Below are 22,889 nucleotides of genomic sequence, written 5' to 3' on the forward strand. Positions count from 1 at the left end.
AATGAGAGAAAATATTTGCACATCACATATCTGATAAGGGACTTGAAAAGGGAAATTGGATAATTTTGTTAGTTGTGATAACGTTACTATGGTGAGGTATGGTGAGGCAAAGGATCTGAATAGACATTTCTCCAAAGAAGACATGCAAATGACCAGTAAACACATGAAAATTCTCAACATCAAATCAAAAACACAATGAGATACCACTTCACACCCATAAAGATGGCTATAATCAAAAATACAATAATAAGTATTGGCAAAGATTCAGAGAAATTGGAACCCGCATACACTGCTGATGGGAATGTAAAATGACACAGTTGCTTTGGGAAACTGTTCTTCAAAATGTTAAACATGGAGTTACTATATGACTCAGCAATTCCACCCCAAGTCATATAGCCAAGAGAAATGAAAACATGTCCACAAAAAAACTAACGTTCACAGCACCATTATTCGTAGTAGACAGAAAGTGGGAACGTCTATCAACTGATAAATAGATAAGCTGTGGTATATCCATCAATGGAATAGTATTCAACTATAAAAAGGGGGAAAAGTACTGATACATGCTACAATATGATGAACCTTAAAAATATTGTGCTAAAAAAAATGTTAAGTGAAAGAAGCCAGTTACAAAGGATCACATATTATATGATTCTGTTTATTTGAAATACCCAGAATACACACATTTATAGAGACAGACAGTGCATTAGTGGTTTCCTAGGGTGGGAATATTGAGAGGAAATGAGGAGTGACTTCTAACGGGTACAGGGTTTCTTTTTGGGGTCATGTGAAAATGTTCTACAATTGATGGTGGTGATGTTTGTGCATATCTGTGAACATGCCATTGAACTGTACAGTTTAAATGTGTGAATGTTTTGGTATGCCAATTACATCTCCATAAGGCTGTTTAAAAATACAAGAAGAAGCTACATGATCTCTGAGATTAGGTACCTTTTCTGCCAAGAAGAAAAAGAAGAGTCATTTAGAAACTCTAAGAAAAACGTCACTCTATACATCAGTCATGGTCCAAAGCTGAAGCAAACTAAAATATGACATGATGCTGAGCAAATGATAGAGACTAAAAAAGAATAATAGATTTGACCTGGCTGCTTGAAACTGTTCTCTCTCTAGATCCAGTCACTCTTCCTGGTGCTACAGAAAATAATGCAGCTGATCCTTTGAACAAGCAAGACTCATGGGCATCAACAGAAAACCACTTTGTTTCCACCCTCACCCCGGCTATGTTGTTCACGCCCACTTTGTAGGGCTAGGTCTTCCTGATCCCTCAGATGAAATCTGAGGCTGGGCCCATGACTCCTCTGGTCAACATCAGATACAAAAAGTCCTCCAGTAACTTCAAGTCACAAAACGGCCCATTTTGGTAATTAAAATGTCCAGACATGTGTCCCAGTCAAAACTTGAAACTGCATTTAAATTTCAGCTTCTTTCCTTCTCATCAGGCTTCTTCTTGTAGGGAGCAAACACGTCTGCAGTGGGAAAGGCAGTGAAAAGATATAATCTCCTCTATTTCCTTGCTTTTTGTGTTCACTTCTCCTGAGCCTGCCAGCCAAAGCTCTGCCATTCTGGAGAGGAGGGAGCAAGGGGGAGGCCAGGCCAAGTGCATAAACAAGGTGGGGGGCAGGAAGAGTTCCCTCGATTGTTCACAACTGGCCTTGGCAAGTGTTTACAGGAGACTCTCCTGAATGAGGCTTCCATTGGCTCCTCTGAGATACCCATTTTTGAAACTGCAGTTCCCTTAATGTGGGCATCTGTCAGTGCAAGCCTGGCCTCTCTCTGCTCTGGTGCCCTCACTCCTCTAAGGGGCTCCCTGGGGCAGGATATAAGCTCACCCCAGGCCTACTCTCTCTTACAGGGCCCACCCATCTGGTCAGCTGGAAGTACACTTCTTGGGCTTGGTCTGTGAAACAATTATTTCCCAACTGCAGTCTTTAACTCTCAGGTCACAAGGACTCCAGCCAGCCCTTTAAATTCCCCAGGCAGGAGTCTGACACCAGCCCAGTCAACCACTGTGAGACCAGTCTCAGGCTCTCCAGTGCTTATCTTTAAGCACCGCTCCCCTCCCCCATGCAGAGGTGGAACTTAAAATGCCACAGCAATTCAGTAACTTTCTCCAAACTTTTGTCTCTTTAACCCCTAATCCTTTTATAGGCTGGGGGATGGAGATCAGCTAAGGGCTGCAAAGCTGGTTTCACCCAGAAGCTTTGCAAGTCCTGCTTAGATAGTCTAACACACACTGGAACTTGGGAGCTGTTGGCATCGGTTGTATTTTGGCCTCAGGTGAATCTGGAAAGCAAGAATCCAATTCTAACCTCCTATTTCAATCACATTCATATAATGAAAATACTGTAAATGCTATTATCGGTTTTCACTCTTTTAGAAACAATTTACAGACAAAATCTGAATAGTATGATATAGTTTAAGAGTAAAATGTTAACGTTAAATCACTGACCATATAAAGGAAATGAATGGTGTTACCATCAACAGGAGGTAAAAGGGAGAAAGAAGCAGAGCTAACTGCTAATTTCTTCATCTTATAAAAGAGAGAATCAAAAGATACTGTCCAAAGTTAATGAATTAAGAAACAGAACTTTATAATATTATTTAAAATTATAAAGCCATCAATAAGAGAAATAAAAATTATTTTCAAATAAAAATAACTTCAATAGGAGAGACTGTGTCACCCATGCCTCCCTTTTAGTGAGATGGAGACAACTGCCAGGGGCACTAAAAGCAGAGAGAAATTAAAATGGTTAATTTGGGGGAGTGTGGTCAGGTTTGGATGCTGGGAAAAATGCACAGAGGTCTAATTATTACTTTCAATAAGAGTAAGAAGGCTAATGAGCTCCCCCTTTTTTAAATAAAAAATTTTTTTTCCTCTTAAAAGGCACTCAGTAAATTATAAAATGTCACAATGTCACAGTGGTATGTTTGAAATATATATATATGGTGTCTATGTATGTGTGTGTATATATCATATATACACATATGTTTGATATATATACATACACTGTGTCATGTATGTATATCATATATAAATAAATATATCTTATAGATATAGAAATAAATGGGGAAAAGTCTCAGAGAGGTGATTTATTTATTATGTCCTAAACTATACATCTAATTATGGGACCCTGATCAGATCCAGGTCTGACTCAAATCTACACTCCATCAACGTGCAGAATACCTGCTAATACATAACGTCCGTTTATAAATTATTCTTTTCTGTTCACTAAAGAGCTCTACAAGGCAACCCTTTGTATCCTCGTTGAGAAATGACAGCTAGTCAGACCCGATTCCACCACCACCACCCCCGACAACTGCCCCCCCCAGCTCCTCTACCTAACACTTTCCACCCAAGTCAAGCACAAACCATAAATCAATCTAACTTGAGCACCCACTGGATTTCTTGTTCTTCAATTGAGTTACCATAAATGAGCAAATGTTTAAAATGAATCTCTTTATTTTTGAACTAGTTTTTTAAAAATTCTTGTAAAAGTAACATTCACAGAAGAAAAAAAATCATGGTCCCGCAGCAGTCGGAGTTCCCGATTATGTTATGAACAACAGAAACCAACTCAGACTAAACAAGCAGGCTATCAGGTAGTTCATAGAATCCACAGGAACCAGGCTCAGAAATCTGGGAAGGAGCCAAGGGAAGCTGGGTGCTGGGACCTCTACCAAGGTCATGCCACAGGAAAGCCAGCTCACTGGATGCCAGCCTTGGACACAGGTTGCCTCTTTTGCCTAATGAATTCTAAGCTGCCCCGGCTATTCTGCATCAAGGGCTCCAGCTTCCAAGTCCTGGGCCGGAGCTTCAGTGGGGGGAGGTCACGGCTCACACCCTGGCTGCCGGCATTCAGGAGTGTAAGCATCTAGCCTGAGAAGTTTCCAGCCAGAGACAGGATCCTGTCTCTCATCAGGACACACAAGGGCAGATAAACAAACCCCCCAGAAAGAGAGTTCAGATATGTAGGTACTGGCAGCCAGAACCCAAACAAAATAGGGAAACTAAAACATCCTCCACTTCACACAACACATGTCCTCTCCAGACATAAAGTGGAAAGTCAGGCTCCTTCCTTCCCATTCCCACTGCACTCAACAGAGGTGCCGACTGTAAACAGTTTCTTGTATATCTTTTCAAGAATTTTTCATGTAACTACAAACACACGTATGATCCCCCAGATGTTTTTAAAAAACACAAGGGGTACCATACACATTATTCTGCAACTTTTCACATGACATCTATTTTAAGATGCTCCCTGATTCAAAATGGTCTCCTCCCTTGCCCCAAATCATTCACAGTCCACGTAGTTGTCTCAGAGTCATATTCAGAAATTGATCACTATGGCCTGTTGGGCTCAGAAAGCCTGGATGCAGGATGGTCAGAAGGCCCTTCAGCAACCCAGATGCACACATACTACAGTATGTCTGAAATACACTTCCAAACACTTCAGCACAGTGTGATATCATGTACATATTGACTGGTCCAAGCTACACCCTCAGGATGATTAAGAATTCAAATTCCAGGATACTCAGCATTTATGAAAAAAGCCATATTCCAGAAGCTGCTGCTTTTATCTTTATCTCCCAACAGCATCCCAGCAGCTTTGCTAAATTAGCAGAATGACAATGGAAATAAGTTGTCCGATTGATGAAATTATTTGTTTGCTTAACTAGCATAATGGATGTTAAGAATGGGTCCTCCAATCCAAAAAAAAAAAAAAAATGGTTCTGACGAACCTAGGGGCAGGACAAGAATAAAGATGCAGACGTAGAGAATAGACTTGAGGACACAGGGAGGGGGAAGGGTAAGCTGGGACGAAGTAAGAGAGTAGCACTGACATATATACACTACCAAATGTAAAATAGATAGCTAGTGGGAAGCAGCTGATTCGCACAGGGTTATCAGCTCGGTGCTTTGTGAACACCTAGAGGGGTGGGATAGGGAGGGTGGGAGGGAGATGCAAGAGGGAGGAGATATGGGGATATATGTATACGTATAGCTGATTCACTTTGTTATACAGCAGAAACTAACACAACATTGTAAAGCAATTATACTCCAATAAAGATGTTAAAAAAAAAAAGAATGGGTCCTCCATGAAATTTACGATGAGAACTAAAACCAACATAATTTCCAGTCCCTGTGCTAATTCTGTGACTGGCCATACTCTTCTGACCCTATAATAAACAATACTGAGAACAAGCAAAGATAACTTAGCTACTTGCTCCAAGAAATACTTGCTCCTCAAAGGTAAGATTGTGAACCAACTAAAATAGTTATCAAAACTAACAACTTACTCATCAAATCTTGCTTCCAGGCCCTCCCCTCCATTTGCCCACCAATCCAAAGCTATTATCTCATAGGTTCTGCCCAAGTCCAGTCAATTCCCTATCTTGCAAGACTCACCTTAAAATCACCCAGCTGGGGTCCTAAAACTCTATCAATATCCTCTCTTAGACTCACTCCTTCTGAGAACTACCGGTAAGGTGTTCTCCCTTACTTCAGCAGGTCCAATAAACTTAGCTTTGTTTGATCAACGGGATTTCAGGGAATCAACAGTGGTATTCAAGACAAGGGGATGCGACAAATACTACAGGTAAAAAAAACCCCTCATTTTATACCTGCAGAAATCAGGAGATTTCCCTGAGACCATCCAATAATTAGTGGTAACGTGTCAGCATTAAAGTGCAGGTTTCTTGAACTCTCAAACCAGGGAGCTCATTCCAAATGACTGACAACCATGAAATATTCCTGAAAGAACCAGACTGCACAAGCCAGAGCTTCAGAGTTCCTTCTATAAATGTACAGATTCCTAAACTGTGCTTAGGTATTCTGCCCCCCTCCTGTTCTTTTATCATCAGGAATGAAAGGGCCACCATCTGTCCCACGGCATAACCCACCTATAAGTATTTTCTGACTATCTGGTGAGACTAGTTCCTCAATCTCTTTTGACAAAGTGTCTGGACATTTCATGACCCTCCCTCTGAGGCACAATAAGATGGAAAGAACCTGGATCCCCGAATGGCTTCGTGGAGCAGGACCATCTTACCAGCCTAGCCTACTTGAACTGTTAGTTGAGGGGTAATAAGACATCTGTATATCATACTGATGCCACTTTTTAGTCTCTTTGGGGAATGAGGGAGGCTTTACCCGAAATACTATAATCTTGAAGTTAGAAGGGAAACTGATGGATCATTTTCGAAAAACAGCCAATTCATCTACCTCTTCTGTTCCTAGTCTAGGGTTCAGATCAACAGGACCCGCAGTTGAGAATAAACCACATACGTGACCCAAGAACATCACCAGGGAAGAACCTTCATTCTTGGTGCTAAAGGATAAAGCTGTCTTTTATCAGCTTGAAGGTCATATTCCTCCCCTCTGTTGCAAACTGACAAGAAAAATAAAAATAACTATAGCTCAAATTACCACTTCATAAGCAACCAAAACCGTAGGCAGAATGCCTGGCTGGGCTTTCACAGTGGCAATTCTTACCAAATGTACCACCAAAGGAAAACATCTTGTTACCGAGGCTGTTGCCCCACAATCAGACCCCTGCCCCTCCCTCAAATAGAAACCAATTAGTCTTAATCTAAGCTTCAGGAGGAAGCTGCAAAGAAAAAAAAAAAAAAAAAAAGAACTGGTTAGAACCAAATAGGCCCAAGATGGCGGAAGATTTGACTTCTAGTAGATCTTGAGCCTCATTACACGTTCATTGTAATACATCAGCAGGTTATGACACACCCACCAGCACCATGACAGTTGACGACTGCCATGACAACAACTGGAAAAGCCCACACAACGACTGAAAAGGAGAGCTGCATCAGTTCCAGGTCCAAACCACACTCTGATTCTCGAATAACTCATGAGTGTTCTTCCCACTCCTTCTAATTCCCTCCCTTCTTTTACCTTGACCCTCCTATATATTTGGTGTCTCTCCCCCAAATTGGGTTGAGAAGTGGATTTGAGAACTAGATTCCCTCTTCTCCATCCTTTGGCCATCGAATAAAACTTGTGCTGTTCCAGGGTGGGAGGGAGGCTCAAGAGGGAGGGAATATGGGGATATATGTATACATATAGCTGATTCACTTTGTGATACAGCAGAAACTAACACAACATTGTAAAGCAATTATACTCTAATAAAGATGTGAAAAAAAAATAAAATAAAAACATCTTTATAGTTAAAAAAAAAAAGCTTGTGCTGTTCCAGTCTCAGCATCAGTTTTGTTACTGGCTGTGCAAATCCAATAGGAGAAAGAACCTTCCTGGCAGAGACAGGGGGTCTCCACCCCGGCTAGGACCCCAGCCCGGGTCCAGTCCACCAATTCAGTAACTATCTTATCAAGACAATTCTGTTTTCCAACTGAGGTGCTTAAGTAAGGCAATCTTTGAGGTCATTCCCAGCACTGAGTCTGTGATTTATAAACAAGTCTAAAACATTTTATTAGAATGAAAACTGAATGATATCTAGAAAATAAAAGGACATTCTTTTAAAATGGAAAATGTTTGCTCTTGATGGAAAATACACAAGTATTCTTGATAGAATACCATACACACGCACATATACACACACACAGATGCATGCACACGCACACACCCCCAACCTTAATCCCAGACACAGCCCAAAATAGCTACAAACATTCACAAAGTGTCTCCCAAAATTATTATTTTGTTCTGGACACCTGAGTATTCTATCAGTAGAAAGAAGAGGACGCAGTGAATGAAATCTTCCAACTCTGAGTTTCCATGAAAACTTGAGTTTGAAGGAACTAGGTCAAACTGACCTTCTTTGTTCAAACCAGTATAAACCTGATGTAATCACTGAAGCAAACACAAAGAGGGAGCACAAATGTAAACGCTCTCAAAAGGAAGTGTTCAAATATTCTAGACCGGTGTGCACCCAACAACTCAAAATGAGAACAGCTTGCCTCTTGAAAGCCCCTAAAGAGACCAACCAGCCCCCTCCCCAACTCCACGACCAAAATACTCTCCAACCACCCTGAAGTTAAAAGGTGGTAAATACAAAGTTCAAGAGAACAAAAACAAGTGAGAAAAATTTAAGACAAATGTAAAACAGAAACTTTGAGAACTAACCCAGGATCTGAGTTTCTTACTGTTTGCCAAATTAATGCCACCGTTCAAAAGTAAGTGTGTCCTGAGCACAGTGGTCCTGGGGAGAGACCCCTGTCCTCACAGAACTGACGGACCATCTACTGGGGGAGACAGGTGAGGCGCACTCAGGCTACTTACAGACCAAGATGAAGCCAGTATTCAGTGCTGGGGCCCGGTGAGGGGCACAGAGGAGGGGTCACTGCAATCAGGGTGCTCAAGGAAGGTCTCTCTCTTGAGATGACTGCTGAGCTGAGACCCAGAAGAGAAGAAGGCAGCCAAGCAAACAGCTAGGGAAAGAAGGTCCTAGGTTTGTGAAGGACGGCCTGGCTGTGTCAGAGTCACAAGGCGCCCCTGTAGGTAGAGTGTGGGATGTGAATGGCGGTAGGGCTGTGACTCTGACCAGCCCAGCCCGGGTCTGCAAAAACACACGGGCACTTCTGGCTTCTGTAATGAACACAGCCTCCCACTCAAATCATCTGATGGCAGATTCCCTAAACTCAGAAAGGGGGATGCATGGGGAACAAAAAAAAAAAAAAGGTAAAGTATCCATTGAGGGTCACTAGATTATCCTCTGTTCAGAAAAGAAAACTAGACTCAGAGAAGCTAGGTGGCTTGCACAGAGTGACATAGCTCTTCCGTAAATGAACGAGGACTCAAACTAGGAATGTCTGACTGGTGCGTCAGTTTCTTTCATCTGGCTTTTTAACATAACAAAAGCATTTGGCAGAGGTTATAATGATATACTACTAAGATTCCCGTGGACTGTTTTTTCCTCTATGATATTGACTAAGGCTCAAATGACCTACTGATATACTCAGAAAGTTTTCCCTTGCACAATTCCTGCCAATTAATTTATCTTCTTTATAAACTGATGTTAATTAACATTTCAAAATGATCACTAAATGACCTTCTAAATATATAATTCATAATAGTCAAAACTTCGAAGCTCAGATGTCCAACAGGCTTATGACTGATGGTAATACAGAAATATGACAAAATGCTGCATAGCAATTCTAAGTGATAGGCATGTGGACTCCTTGTACAGGGAAACATAATAGCTACTGATGTGAACTTAATTTCATATTAAACAGAAAAAGCAGAGCACAACATGGTATGTACAAACTGGTTACAACTTTGTGACAAAGTACATACACTTAACAAGGATGAGAAATACATTTTTATTAAGGTCATTTTCATTTAAAGTTGCTTGAGCTCACATAATAAATTTACAAGGGCACCTTTCCAAAAGAAAACAATGTTAAAGAAAGAAATGTTTTAAAAGGTAGACTTTCTTAATATCTATCTAGAACAAGCACTCATATTCTCTTCACCATTTGAAATTTTAAAAGTACAAATAGCATTAGATTAGTTTTCTGATTTTAAATACCTAAGGTTCATATTACTGAGCACTTCAATATTGACCCAATGGAAAAGGACAGTGCAAAGATGACGTCTATAACCAAATATTAGTATAAACATTGAACACCATTAAAAATTTTTCTGCAGTGACTGTAAACCTAGAGAGTTGTTGTAAAACAAACCCCAAGCACGCATAACACATGCCGTAAGACTCATCCAAAGCCTCATTTTCTTCTATCCTGCTGTCTAATATATTAAAATGCTGTATCAATCATTTACTCCTTCTGGAAATATTAACAAAGTTTCACCAAATGCAATAATTGATGGACCTGTAAAATGTTGCCTGCATTGTCTTGTGGGTCTGAAAACTCTTCAGTTCAGTTTTTCAAGATCGTCAACACAGTATTGGGCTCCATTATTCTGACTGTATCCTGAAATGTGCTTCATCTCCTTGTATTTAAGAATTTAACTAGTTTTATATTTGTTACCCATTACCTAGCAAACAGTGGTCTGAAGGACAGCCTGGCTGCGTTATGTATATAAATGGAATGAATTCAGAAAATTATTTAACCCTATTTCAAAATGGATAGGAGAAAAATAAGAGATGCTATACAGAAAAATAAATTTTTTAAAGCATATTTCAAATTGAATTTTCTAGATCCTCTACCTCATCCTTGTAAGTTGGCCTCTCCATTGGCATTTGTCTGTTTTTTTATAGTATTCCCTGAATCAAAAGGACATAACAAATAAAAATAAAGGATGGGAATTTACTAAATGCCATCGAATTGTACACTTTAAAATGGTTAATTTTATACTATGTGAATTTTACCTGAATAACTAAAATAAGGATAAAGTCAACAATATATGTCTCTATTACGATGAAAATATAATATAGGTGTGATAAAGAGAGAATATAGGAAATCTAAGCAAGGAAATTCTGAGATTGCCCAACCAAAGTACTGTAACAATAAAAAATAATGTATTCATGATTTAAGCTGAGATTTGCTTTAAAAGAATGTGGAGGAAAAACGAATGTGGAAGGGGTGGGGAATGGGTAAGGGTCTAACTGAACAAGATTGGCTAAGGATTGATAATTGTTGAAGCTGGATGATTGGTACAGGGAGTTCATTATATCATTCCCTTCACTTTTGTATATGTTCAAAATGCCCAGAGTAAGCCGTTTAGTGTTTTTTTTTTAAGACTATTTTTTAAAATTAATTAATTAATTAATTAATTTGGCTGCTTTGGGTTATTACTTGCAGCACGCAGGCTCTTCGTTGCGCTGCACAGGCTTCTCTCTAGTTGTGGCATGCAGGCTCCAGAGTGTACAGGCTCAGTAGTTGCGGCGCACGGGCTTAGTTTCTCCACGGCATGTGGGATCTTAGTTCCCTGACCAGGGATCGAACCCACGTCCCCTGCATTGGAAGGCGGATTCTTTTTTTTTTTTTTTTTAATTTATTTATTTTTGGCTGCGTTGGGTCTTCATTGCTGCGCACGGGCTTTCTCTAGTTGCAGTGAACAGGGGCTGCTCGTCGTTGCAGTGCGCGGGCTTCTCATTGTGGTGGCTTCTCTTGTTGCAGAGCATGGGCTCTAGGTGGGCGGGCTTCAGTAGTTGCAGCGCATGGGCTCAGTAATTGTGGCACGTGGGCTCAGTAGTTGTGGCTTGAGAGCTCTAGAGAGTAGACTCAGTAGTGGCGCATGGTCTTAGTTGCCCCACGGCATGTGGGACCTTCCCGGACCAGGGTTCAAACCCGTGTCCCCTGCACTGGCAGGCGGATTCTTAACCACTGCGCCACCAGGGAAGTCCTGGAAGGTAGATTCTTAACCACTGGACCACCAGGGAAGTCCCAGCCATTTAGTTTTGTTTTGCTTTGCTTTTGTTATATCTTTACAATAGATCTAATCCTGGAACTTGAAACACATGTATAGAATTGGGTATATAAGAAGCTTAAAGTGCAACAGAAAAGCAGCAAAATTATCATCTTACTTTACTGTCATGAGAACATCTGGCTTCTAATATTGTCCATTGTTAACTTCTTTTTTTAATGAACAAGGAAGCTTTAGCATTTCCTCAATTTATTTCAACAGACTTCATAAACAGCACATTTTACAAAGGGTAAAAATTTATAAGATCAGTACATACCAGGAGTATCATAGGCCGTTTCCAAGTTGTTAATCCTATGATTCCAGAGAGTATCACCTACAAGGATAAACAGGATCATAAATCTAGAAAAGGGAGCAATTCCAATAAACTAATCCCCAGTCTCTGAAGTATATTTTTTTTTTAAATACTGAAATTTCAAAGGCTTCGAACTCAAACATTTAATATTCCTGTTGATTATATGAGCCCTGGTATACGGTTTTAGACTATCTTTCTTGTCCAAGCTCCTGAAACTTTTTCACTGACTGCGTATGTTTTTTCTTAAGGTCAGTTAAGAACATACAAACAGAAACTAGCCTATCCTCTGAGTTAAGGAATCAGTATTTCCTATCCAGGTTTCCTGCCCCCAGTAGCACCTAATCTGTCACCAGAGTCAGCCTCATAAAAAGAATGTCTGGCTGCAACCCTCCCTTAATTTGTGGGTACCCATCCTTCACAGGACAAGTCAATTCCTCAAAATGGTAAACAAGGCCTTCCAGGATCTTCCCCTGCCTACTTCTCAAGCCTGGTTTCCATGTACTCCTGACCCACCCTCCTTCCAGGCATACTTGTCCTTCCTCAGACTGGCCAGGCTCTAGATATTCCAGGACTTTGTGCTTCTCTTTGTCACAGAGTCCTCTCTTCCCAACTCCCCTCCTAGCTGCCTGAGAACTCCTATGCATTCTGCAAGGCCCCAACACACAGTCATCACCTCTGATAAGCCTTATTAATCTTAACACCCCACACTTCTGTAAGCCCTCTACATATAACTTTTTCCCCAAAAAAAACTCATTGCATTTTTGTCTTGCCCACTGACTGTGAATGCCTGTCCTGTCTCTCTGAATCCCCAGCTCCTAGCAAAGTGCTTCTCACATGATTGGCAATTAGTAAATGTTCCTGAACTTTTATTCCTCAAAGGGGGAGGGACTACAGTGAGAAATATCTCATGTTGCAAAATGACACGTCAATAAACAATAACCTAAAATCCTCAGTAAAGAAGAACCAGCATTTTGCCAAAACGTAATCTGGAAGACAACATCAGCCTTTTGAATAACACAGTTCACTAAGCAGTTAGGAAAGGATAAGCAAAGTAATTATTCAGCCCAGGGTCACTCTGATGACCTTTGTGTACGTAATAAAGTGCATCTGCTGAAAGCAGTTATGAGGATTTTCTTTCAAGTGCACTTTTCACCAAAATCACTCAAATGCACCATTTCACAATAACTATTTATTTAACTACAAATCAGTAAGGATTACAGTGTTACTTGAAACCCAAAGCTCACAGGCCTACCTGCGATACTCTCCAGTCTCCATTTATTGACTGAGGGTAATCATTTCACAACAAACCAGTAGAGGACAAGTCTACCCATTTATATCAAGGACCAAAAAACATATATGGGCAGACAGGAGACAATTTCTTTGTATCACGTCTATGTTTAAACATACTATCAGCTGCCTGCTCACTGGGCACTATATCCTTTCATCATTCAATAGGATATTTCCTTCCTCTAAACGATTTCTTCCTGGAAACACACTTGGTGGGGCTTGTCTAGAGGGTATGGGTGACGTCTACTTACAAACTGGAACTTGGAATCCATGAGATCTTGGGGTCCAGGTTCCTTACTTGGCTTTGGATTATACACACACATGCACAGGGGTATGATTTTTACAAAAAAAAAAACGAATCATAAAAGATACTCTTCCTCCTCTTCTTTTTCTCTCTCAACAAATACTTCACTGGAAATCACTTCATGTTTACTGGACTAGCTCTCATTCATTTCCATTTAATGGTTACATAATATTCCTTTGTACAACCACTACCTAATGTATTCAATCATTTCCATATTCATGGGTATTCACTCTTCTTCCCGTTTTTTGCCCCCAAACAATGTTGCAGTAAACATCATGGCCATATATCCTTACAAACAAGTGCTTTTTATTTCTGCTGAATGAAGTCCCAGGAGTAGCATTGCTAAGTTGAAAGGGGCATGTGTATACTAAGTACATAAATAAATAAAATGTTTTTAATAGATCATGACAGATACAATTATCAATTCAAATGAAGGGTCTCTGGGACGAAGGAACTAAGCTTTCTTTCTTTCTTTTTAAACTCAAGAATTTTATTTTTTTTATTTATTATTTTTTATTTATTTATTTATCTTTGGCTGCGCCGGGTCTTAGTTGCGGCATGCAGGATCTTCGTTGCCACATGCGGGATCTTTAGTTGCAGCATGCGGAATCTTTAGTTCTGGAATGCATTATCTTTAGTTGTGGCATGCGGAATCTTTAGTTGTGGCATGCGGGATCTAGTTCCCTGAGCAGGGATCAAAGCAGGGCCCTCTGCATTGGGAGCACAGAGTCTTTTTTTTCTTTAAAGATTTTTTTGATGTGGAACATTTTTAAAGTCTTTATTGAATTTGTTACCATATGGCTTCAGCTTTATGTTTTGGTTTTTTGGCCCCGAGGCATGTGGAATCTTAGCTCCCTGACCAGGGATCGAACCTGCACCCCCTGCATTGGAAGGAGAAGTCTTACCCACTGGACCACCAGAGAAGTCCCCTAAGCTAGATAGTTTTCTTCCTCCCTCCCTCCCTCCCTCCCTCCCTCCCTCTCTTCCTCCCTTCCTTCCTGCCTCCCTCCTTCCCTCCCTCCCTCCCTCCCTTTCTTTTTAGAGAGGACTTTGCATATATGAGCAAACTAAATTTAAAACATAATTGTTGGGACTTCCCTGGTGGCGCAGTGGTTAAGAATCCGCCTGCCAAAGCAGGAGACAAGGGTTCGAGCCCTGGTCCGGGAAGATCCCACATGCTGCGGAGCAACTAAGCCCATGCGCCACAACTACTGAGCCTGCACTCTAGAGCCCTTGAGCCACAACTACTGAAGCCCGCGTGCCTAGAGCCCATGCTCCACAACAAGAGAACACCGCAATGAGAAGTCCACACACCACAACGAAGAGTAGCCTCTGCTCGCCGCAACTAGAGAAAGCCCGCGCACAGCAGTGAAGACCCAACGTAGCCAAATAATTTTTAAAAAATTGTTAAAAATGTACAAAATGTATTTGACATATAAGAAATATCAACAGGGGCTTCCCTGGTGGCGCACTGGTTAAGAATCCGCCTGCCAATGCAGGGGACACGGGTTCGATCCCTGGTCCAGGAAGATCCCACATGCCGCAGAGCAACTAAGCCTGTGCACCACAACTACTAAGCCTGCGCTCTAGAGCCCGTGAGCCACAACTACTGAGCCCGCGTGCCACAGCTACTGAAGCCCACGTGCCTAGAGCCCATGCTCCGCAACAAGAGAAGCCACCGCAATGCGTAGCCCACGCACCGCAAAGAAGAGTAGCCTCTGCTCGCTGCAACTAGAGAAAGCCTGCGCACAGCAACGAAGACCCAACACAGCCAAAAATAAATAAATAAAAAATAAGATTAAAAAAAAAAGAAATATCAACAATCTCAAAATATACATGACAAAGAAACTTAAGACCTCAGTAGGAAGAAATATAAAGCTTATTGAGCAATATTAAATAAAGACCCAAATAAATCAAGGCATATACCACATTCATGGGTTGGAAGACAAAATACTTAAAGATATCATTTCCATTTGAATTGTTTTGTAGACTCAGCACACACAAATGTTAAATTTCAACAGGATTTTTGTAAACCACCCTTCTTTATAGGGATGCTTCAAGAAACTACATTCTAGTTGTAGGTGGGAGTTGTAGTTACATCCACCTCAGTCCTGAACCCTGCAACAAAGGCACACACCAACTTCTACTCAATTTCTCCCATTCTTCAAGATTAAGTAAGCCCAACACACTTGGGGAACCCCGTGAGTGGTGAGATAGAGAAGGGGAAGCAGAGGAAGTAGGAAGCCTCTGGAATGTGCAGTAAAAGTGCTGCAGCTGGGGATGAATCCTTTGAGAGCTCAAGACTGAAGGGAACGGAGGTTCACATTTCGGGGAGGGGTGTGCAATTCATGATTGGGGAGAGAGGATGGGGAAGTGAAAGAGGAAGAGGCAGAGTATTCAATGCCTCCGCTTCCATCAGTGGCAGCAGCAGCTGGAGCTCCATCAGAAGGGACTCAAGATCCCTTAACACTGGCCTTCCATTACCCCATAATGCTATTACTTGCTCAATTGTATTCTACACTCACTTGCAATCTCATGAGGGCTCGGATCTCTGAATATTCACTCAAGTACCACTAAAGGCTCCTAGAGGCACTCAGTTAGTTATGGCAAGAGTCAATGAACAACTGAATGGATGATGAATAAATGAATGAATGAAGGTCAAAAACAGGAGATGAACTTGCTCAAAGATGACTATGTAAGCCTAAACATATTTTTCACTCCTGTGCTTCTTAAAAGAGTACATCAACAGCAAAAAGCAACTCCATCAGCATTCTTTCCACCCAGTGCAAGATGCAACTTGCTCGGAATAAACAGGTGAGAACCTATTTTCTAACACCAAATTATCTCTATATCACTATAATGAGGTTTATTACAATTTTGGTTTCACTCACTTGTGACCCATTCTTTGTAGCTTATGGGGAAAAGCGAGGCCTTTCTTTTTTTCTGATATTGCAAAGAAGGATTCTAAGATACTCCAGGCAAGAATCACTGTTACCCACCATATGTGGTGAATGTGCCTTAACTTTCCAGCTTAAAAATCAAATCATTAAAGTCAAAAGCATATAATTCTACTACCTTATTTTTCTGTGTTAATCCATTAACACACCTTAGGGCAAAAATGTTCTGAATTGTTTGTCAAAAGTTGCCGTATCTAAACATAGAGTTAAAAAGAGCCAGGTTATAGGTGTCCCATATTTACAATATTCACACTTCTTAATAACCTATCTTGCCCTATAGCTTTTACACTGGATATATTTTTTAAATGTATGTGTGCATGTATCATTCTGTATCTGCCCAGGGTAACTCAGTAAAAGATCTGACAAAGTGGACAACTGGGTATTTCTCATGTATGCTTGTTGGTTACCACAATGTCCCACCAAAAAACAAAAACAAAAACAAACAAACAAACAAAACTAGCCTGTTCACCTTACCTTACTTAAATATTGCCTGGATGTTTAAAAAACATTGATAGAAGTTCTAGTATGTGCCAGGCCTGGGGCTAGGGCTCAGCAACGAAGCATTTTCCTAAATGTTCTCTAATTACACTCTCACAAAATCAATTCTGAGGCAAGAGTCATCCCACCCATTTTACAGATGAGTAACTGAGGTTGAGAGGCTCAATGACTTGCTCAAGAACTTATCATCATGGATGGACCTAGAGACTGTCATACAGAGTGAAGTAAGTCAGAAAGAGAAAAACAAATATCATATATTAACACATATATGTGGAATCTGAAGAAATTGGTATAGATGATCTTATTTACAAAGCAGAAATAGAGACACAGACGTAGAGAAGAACAAACATATGGATACCAAGGGGGAAAGGGGGTGGGGTGGGAGGAATTGGGAGATTGGGATTGACATATATACACTATTGATATTATGTATAAAATAGATAACTAATGAGAACCTACTGTATAGCACAGGGAACTCTACTCAATGCTCTGTGGGGACCTAAATGAGAACGAAGTCCAAAAAGGAGGGGATATATGTATACGTATAGCTGATTCACTTTGCTGTACAGTATAAACTAACACAATATTGTAAAGCAATTATATTCCAATAAAAAAAAGAACTTATCATGTGACTCTGCTGTTGTGTAAAATAAAGGACCAAAGAAAATTAAATTCCTCTCAAAAGTTATACTTAAAAATACTCCTTCAATATTAAAGTAGTATTTGATGATTATGATAGAAAAAAATGTATTTACTGTTGTTTAACTGGTAGAGACTTTAGAATTTTTGTGTTAGTTTCCGCTCTGGACCATTCATTCTTTTTTTTACATTCTGTCATTGTAAATTTTTTTTAATAGGTTTACCTTAAGGTTCACCATTGTCTGTCTCTTTATAAGGAACTGGAATCTTGCCAAAGAATCACAGACTCAAGGGAGGGGGAACCATGAGTTCAGGTCAGTGACTTCAACAGAGAGACATGAATGTATGTAGATGATAAAGGCTATTAGGGCCCCCAGAGAAGAGCAAAAAACAATAACTAATTCTCTACCACTTGCCTGAAATATCTCCCAAGGATCATATACGTCATCAGAGTCAGGAATTTTCTTTTTTGAGGGAGACACAAACCAATGCAACTCTCTCTACTCTTCCATTAATCTAAAACAGTGTGGTAGGCTGGTCTCCCGTAGTCCCAGTAGAATCTAACTAATATTAACTAACTACGCCTGCAAATCAGGAGCCAGGATAGCGTGGCTTGAACACGGACATGGAGATCCTCCCTCTGCCCTCACCTGAGTCAAACTTCAGCATGTTTTTAAAGTGTCTACTCTGTTAGTTTCATGAACTTTGGGAATAATAATAGATTGAGTCATTAACCAAGGACACCAGCAAGAAAATAAATGATCACAGAGTGCTCAAAAACAATGAGCACATTAAAAACACTCCCTTCACGTTGTTGAAAGTAAGTATGTAAAGTATGGGAAAAGAGTCTTTATAGGACTTGTTAATTCTCAAACATATATTACAATAGATAAAATACACCTTCAAGGTTCAGACAAGTGAAGGAAGACTCCAAATCTCGGGCTCAAGGTGAGAATAACACTTACAGCGGTATATATGGAAAAATATTCTTGAACTATAGTGTGTTTAACAAAATAGTCCTTTCAAATGAATATATTTGTCCCTTAATGAGCAAAATTTTTACTGCAGCCAAAAGATTTGCTGACTTAGTTGATACTGCAGACTCAGGCATATAATGGTCATTCAAAGCTTGAAATATGAGGATATCCTTCTACTGTGTTCCTACGTGGGTTTGAAGTAACCTTAGACTTAACCTGGCACTGCCACTCAACTACCTACTTTCATATGCCAGTCAAACTTCTGAGCGATAAATAAAACATGGTACAGCAACACAATGGGATCTCATTTGGTCATAAACAGGAATGAAGTAGTGATACATGTCACAACATGGATGTACCTTGAAAATGTTATGCCAAGTGAAAGAAGCCAGTCACAAAGGACCATTTGTTGTATGGTCCCATTTACATGAAATGGCCAGAATAACAAATCCATAGCGACAGAAAGTAAATGGATCAACGGTTGCTTAGGGATAATGGAGTACGGAAGAAATGGGGTATGACTGTTAATGGGTACAGGGTTTCTTCTGGGGGGTGATGAAAATTTTCTAAAATTGATTGTGGATATGGTCGCAAAACTGTGAATTTAATAAAAATCATTGAACTGCACACTTTAAATGGGTGATATAAGTAGATTTAAATGGAATGTGAATTATATCTCAATAAAGCTGTCATAAAAAAAAATTCTGCAGTCCTCAAGTCATAATTTTTAAGCTTTTCTCATAAAAACTTTAGTTAAGCTGTCTTTAAATTAGTTACAACGTGCTATCAAGCCCCTTCCTTTTAACTATTAAGCCCCTTTCTTTTAGAAATACATTCTGAAATATTTAATGCTGAAACTACAATACTGGAGATTTGCCTTAAAATAATCCAGTGGGTGTTACCAAGGGGGAGTGGGTGTGAGTATACAGTGACCATGTAAATGTTGATAACTATTGAAGCTGGATGACGGGTCAATAGGGGTTCTTTCTATATTTGTTGAGATTTAAAATTTTCACAATAAAATTTTAAAGGTAGAGTGGAGTTCTTAAGACTTCCTGGTCACTTCTCTGCTGTCTCTCTAGTCCACTTATATTTTCTTTTTAAAAACATACATGTATTGAAATATTTACAGGTGTAATGATGTGATGTCTGAGATTTGTTTCAAAATAACGTGGGAAGTGAATCTGACAAATGGACTAGAGTGCATGCTGAAGCTAATTTCTACCCTGCTTAGAACACCCATCCTTCTGGAGTTATCAGAACACATAGAGGGAATTCCCTGGTGGTGCAGTGGTTAGGACTCGGCGCTTTCACTGCCGAGAGCCCGGGGAACTAAGATCCCACAAGCTGCCCGGTGCAGCCAAAAAAAAAGAACACATAGAGCTGGCAGCAGAGCCAGAAAGAGGTACAGGAGATAAAACAACGGTTAGAGCTGGGTGAGGGGTATATGAAGATTCATTGTACACTGTTTGAATAAATTTAAAATTTTCCATAAAGCAGAGTTTAAAAAAAACCATCTCTCTCACACACATAAATTCAAAAGGTATGCTACTGCTGAGACTTTTTTCCTGCAACACCAGGAGAGTCAGGGGGCTTAATGCCATTCTCAAATCCTATTCAGTTGTTCTGGACATGTACTGTCTGTTGGTTCTGTGGTCACTTTGCAAATTCTGAGGACAACCTCAGAAACAGGCCACAACAAATAAGAATAACAAACAGTTGCAAGTTTGCGTATAGAGTTGGGGGCACAGTGTGGGAAAAGGACCCTGTGGAAGAGATTTAGTTCCAAATCAGTCATTCTTTCCCTGCTCTGGTTTGCTGGGTCCCGGAGACAAGGATGTGCTCAGCCAGCAGGCCCAAGCTAGCAGCCTTTATCTTCTGGCTGATTCCTCTTTTTTTTTTTTTTTTAATAGTTCATCAAATCTAACTATGGCTTGACTGACATCTAAAGTGTATTTACCTCTGAAATAATTCACAATAGTACACTGATTTAGGGGTTTAATTTTAGGAGGGAACAAATAGTTTTCAATAATCCTAAACTAGCTATCTTTGAGAAGACAAGAGATTATGATTTTACAAAGAGCAAATCCCTAGAAATGTATGCAAGAGTCACTTCTGGCCCACGGTATTTAGAGAAATAAAATGCAGCCACCATTTGGCTGAATTTAGTCTGACAAGTGGACTAAGGAGCGTAACAGATCTAATCCCTACCCTGTTGGGAACACTCCTCTTTCCGAAGTTTTAAAGGACTCCCAGAGGCCAGTGGGAGAGCCCAAGGGTAGGGCCAGGAGGGTGGGATTCCTTTTACACGATGCACAGATTGTGAATTCCACCCACCGCAGTAAGATCATCCAGCATCAAAGTATTTCAAAAAGAAGAACAAACTGGCATCAGTTTAAGTATAAAATGTCAGGCCAGGCTCTAGGTACCTAATGGTCTTAACAGTTCTTATTCAAACAATTACTTTGGGTTCAATTAGTTCTCCCTATATTCTTAAAATTTGGTCTTGAATCTGGATTTGTGTGGACCTGCAAGGACAATTTTCAGCCATTCAAAATATACATTCATTACAGATCTTAGTAAAAACTATAGGCATTGCCAGGCTTTTAGATTTAGTTTAGAGAAAGGCCGTTTACTTTAAATATTCATCTTCCACAATCATTCCACGAAAACCTATTTCCAGGTCTCTCAATCCTCAGCAAACCTCAAGACGCAGGATGCCTTGGAAGCTGTGAAATCGTTAGGAGGCAGGGATGAGTAGCCACCAGTTTCCATAAACGCTCGAGGGCAGCAGCCTTTTGCCCCAAAACAGCCTTCCCTGTCGGAGGCGGCAGGGCCGGCAGGGCCTGTACCGGAGCGGGGCAGACATCTCCGGCTAGCTGGGACTTCGGCAAGCTCATCCACGATGGGTTCGGGTTCTGGAGAATTAAATCTGCCTATCAGTCTGCGTGGCTCCAGGAACCTAGTGCGGGCTTAGGGCCCTCCTTTAATGACCAAGTACGTGGGTGCGTCCACACACCCTGTTATTACCTCCTGAACTCGCCCCCAGATACAGTGGAGCTACCCTACACCAGACACTTAACATTTACTTGTGCCTTAGTGCGGAATAAAAACAAGGGACGTGCGCCAACCTGTCACTTCATCCATCCCACAAATACTCCTACTATGTGCCAGGCACTGTTGATACATCAGTGAACAAAACAGATCAAGATCCTTGCCCTCCCCGTGCGGACGTTGCCAGCGAAGTAAATACTCAATAGCTGAAAGAAGTTGACTCATTTTCTTCCCGCTTTTTTGTCACCCACCCCCATACTTCCATCTCCCAAAGAGCCGGAAATCGGGTTTATTCTATTAGTTTGACAGGAACAACAAAACCCTTTAGCCTACAAGGAATAGACACTGTCCAGGTGCAACCCATTCACCCCCGAATTCCTCTCTCTCTTTACCCCTTTTTTCCCCCCGCCTCAACGCCTCCAAAAACTTCAACTGGCCTGAGGGGCTGTGCTCCCGAAAGGCAGCCCTGGAGCGATCAATCACGGGGCAGTGGAGGCGACCGGCCTGAGCCCCCTGCTCCCCGGGTGGGCCCTGCCGAGGCGAGCGGGGCACGCGCGGCACTCACCGAGGAGCCGGCCCAGAACGGGCACGAGTTCTTCACCTGCGGGGAGCTGCTCAGCGACAGCGCCCCGAAGCTGAGTGCCACCATGCAGCAGCCCAGGATCAGCTGCAGCAGACCGAGCGACAACAGCGGGCGAGCGGGCAGCAGCGCCGAGCCCGGGGCCGCGGCGGCGGCGGCGGCGGCCCGGCGGTAGGAGAGCGCGGGCGGCGGGGCCAGCACCCCGGCGGCGGCGGCGGTGGCCGCGCAGCGAGGCCGCGCCGGGGGCTGCAGCGCGGCCCGGGACCAGCGCGGCCGTAGCGGGGGCAGCGGCGGCTCCTGGGCGGCGGCGGCCGCGGCGCCCGGGCCCCCGGCCTGCGGCCCGCCCGAGAGCCCAGCCACAGGGCAGCAGGAGCCCGGGAGCACCACGGGCAGGGACATGGACGGGCGGGGAAGGAGCGGCCGGTGGCGGCGGGAAGAGGACGCGGAGCGGAGCCGCGGGCGCCGCGCACTGGGCGAGCGGGCGGGCTCCGAGGCCCAGGGGGAGGGAAGGAAATGCGCACGGCCCAACCACTTGCTGCTGCTGCTGCCGCCGCCGCTGCCGCCCCGACTCTCGCCGGCCGCACCCACCTGCCAGCCGGCGGGTCCGCCTCCGGCCGACCGGGCGCGCCCCACTCCCACCCGGGCACACCCACGCGCGCCCTTCGCTCACGCCGCGCAGCGCCGCCACCCTTTGGGGTCCGGCCGAACCCGCGCTCGCTCCCGGGTCTCCAGGAAAGGTGCCCTGCCCCAATATTTAAAATTGGTCCCTCGGGCTAGGAGGGAACGGCGGTCTGGGCGCGGAGGTACAGGCAGCCGACGGTCTGAGGCTGTTCCCACCCGCCAAGCTGGGGCGGGACAGGAGCGCCGCCGAAGCGCTGTGGACCCTCGGCCCCTTCAGGTCCAGCCCAGAGAGCGACTCTGGCAACC

At 42.3% G+C, this 22,889-nt stretch overlaps 1 protein-coding gene across 1 annotated transcript in view; it reads right to left on the reverse strand.

Moving 5' to 3' along the window:
• Positions 1-22,515, reverse strand: part of ENTREP1 (endosomal transmembrane epsin interactor 1) — a 61,106-nt gene extending 38,591 nt beyond the window's left edge. The window contains exons 1-2 of the mRNA XM_068552457.1: positions 21,948-22,515; positions 11,631-11,687 (exon numbers count right to left, since the gene is read on the reverse strand). Coding sequence (XP_068408558.1) covers positions 11,631-11,687; positions 21,948-22,361 — 471 coding nt within the window. The 5' untranslated portion in view covers positions 22,362-22,515. The remainder of the gene's footprint in view (positions 1-11,630; positions 11,688-21,947) is intronic.
• Between the last annotated feature and the right edge of the window lie 374 nt (positions 22,516-22,889).

The sequence above is a fragment of the Eschrichtius robustus genome, chromosome 10, assembly GCF_028021215.1.
Source record: "Eschrichtius robustus isolate mEscRob2 chromosome 10, mEscRob2.pri, whole genome shotgun sequence".
NCBI classification, from domain to species: domain Eukaryota; kingdom Metazoa; phylum Chordata; class Mammalia; order Artiodactyla; family Eschrichtiidae; genus Eschrichtius; species Eschrichtius robustus.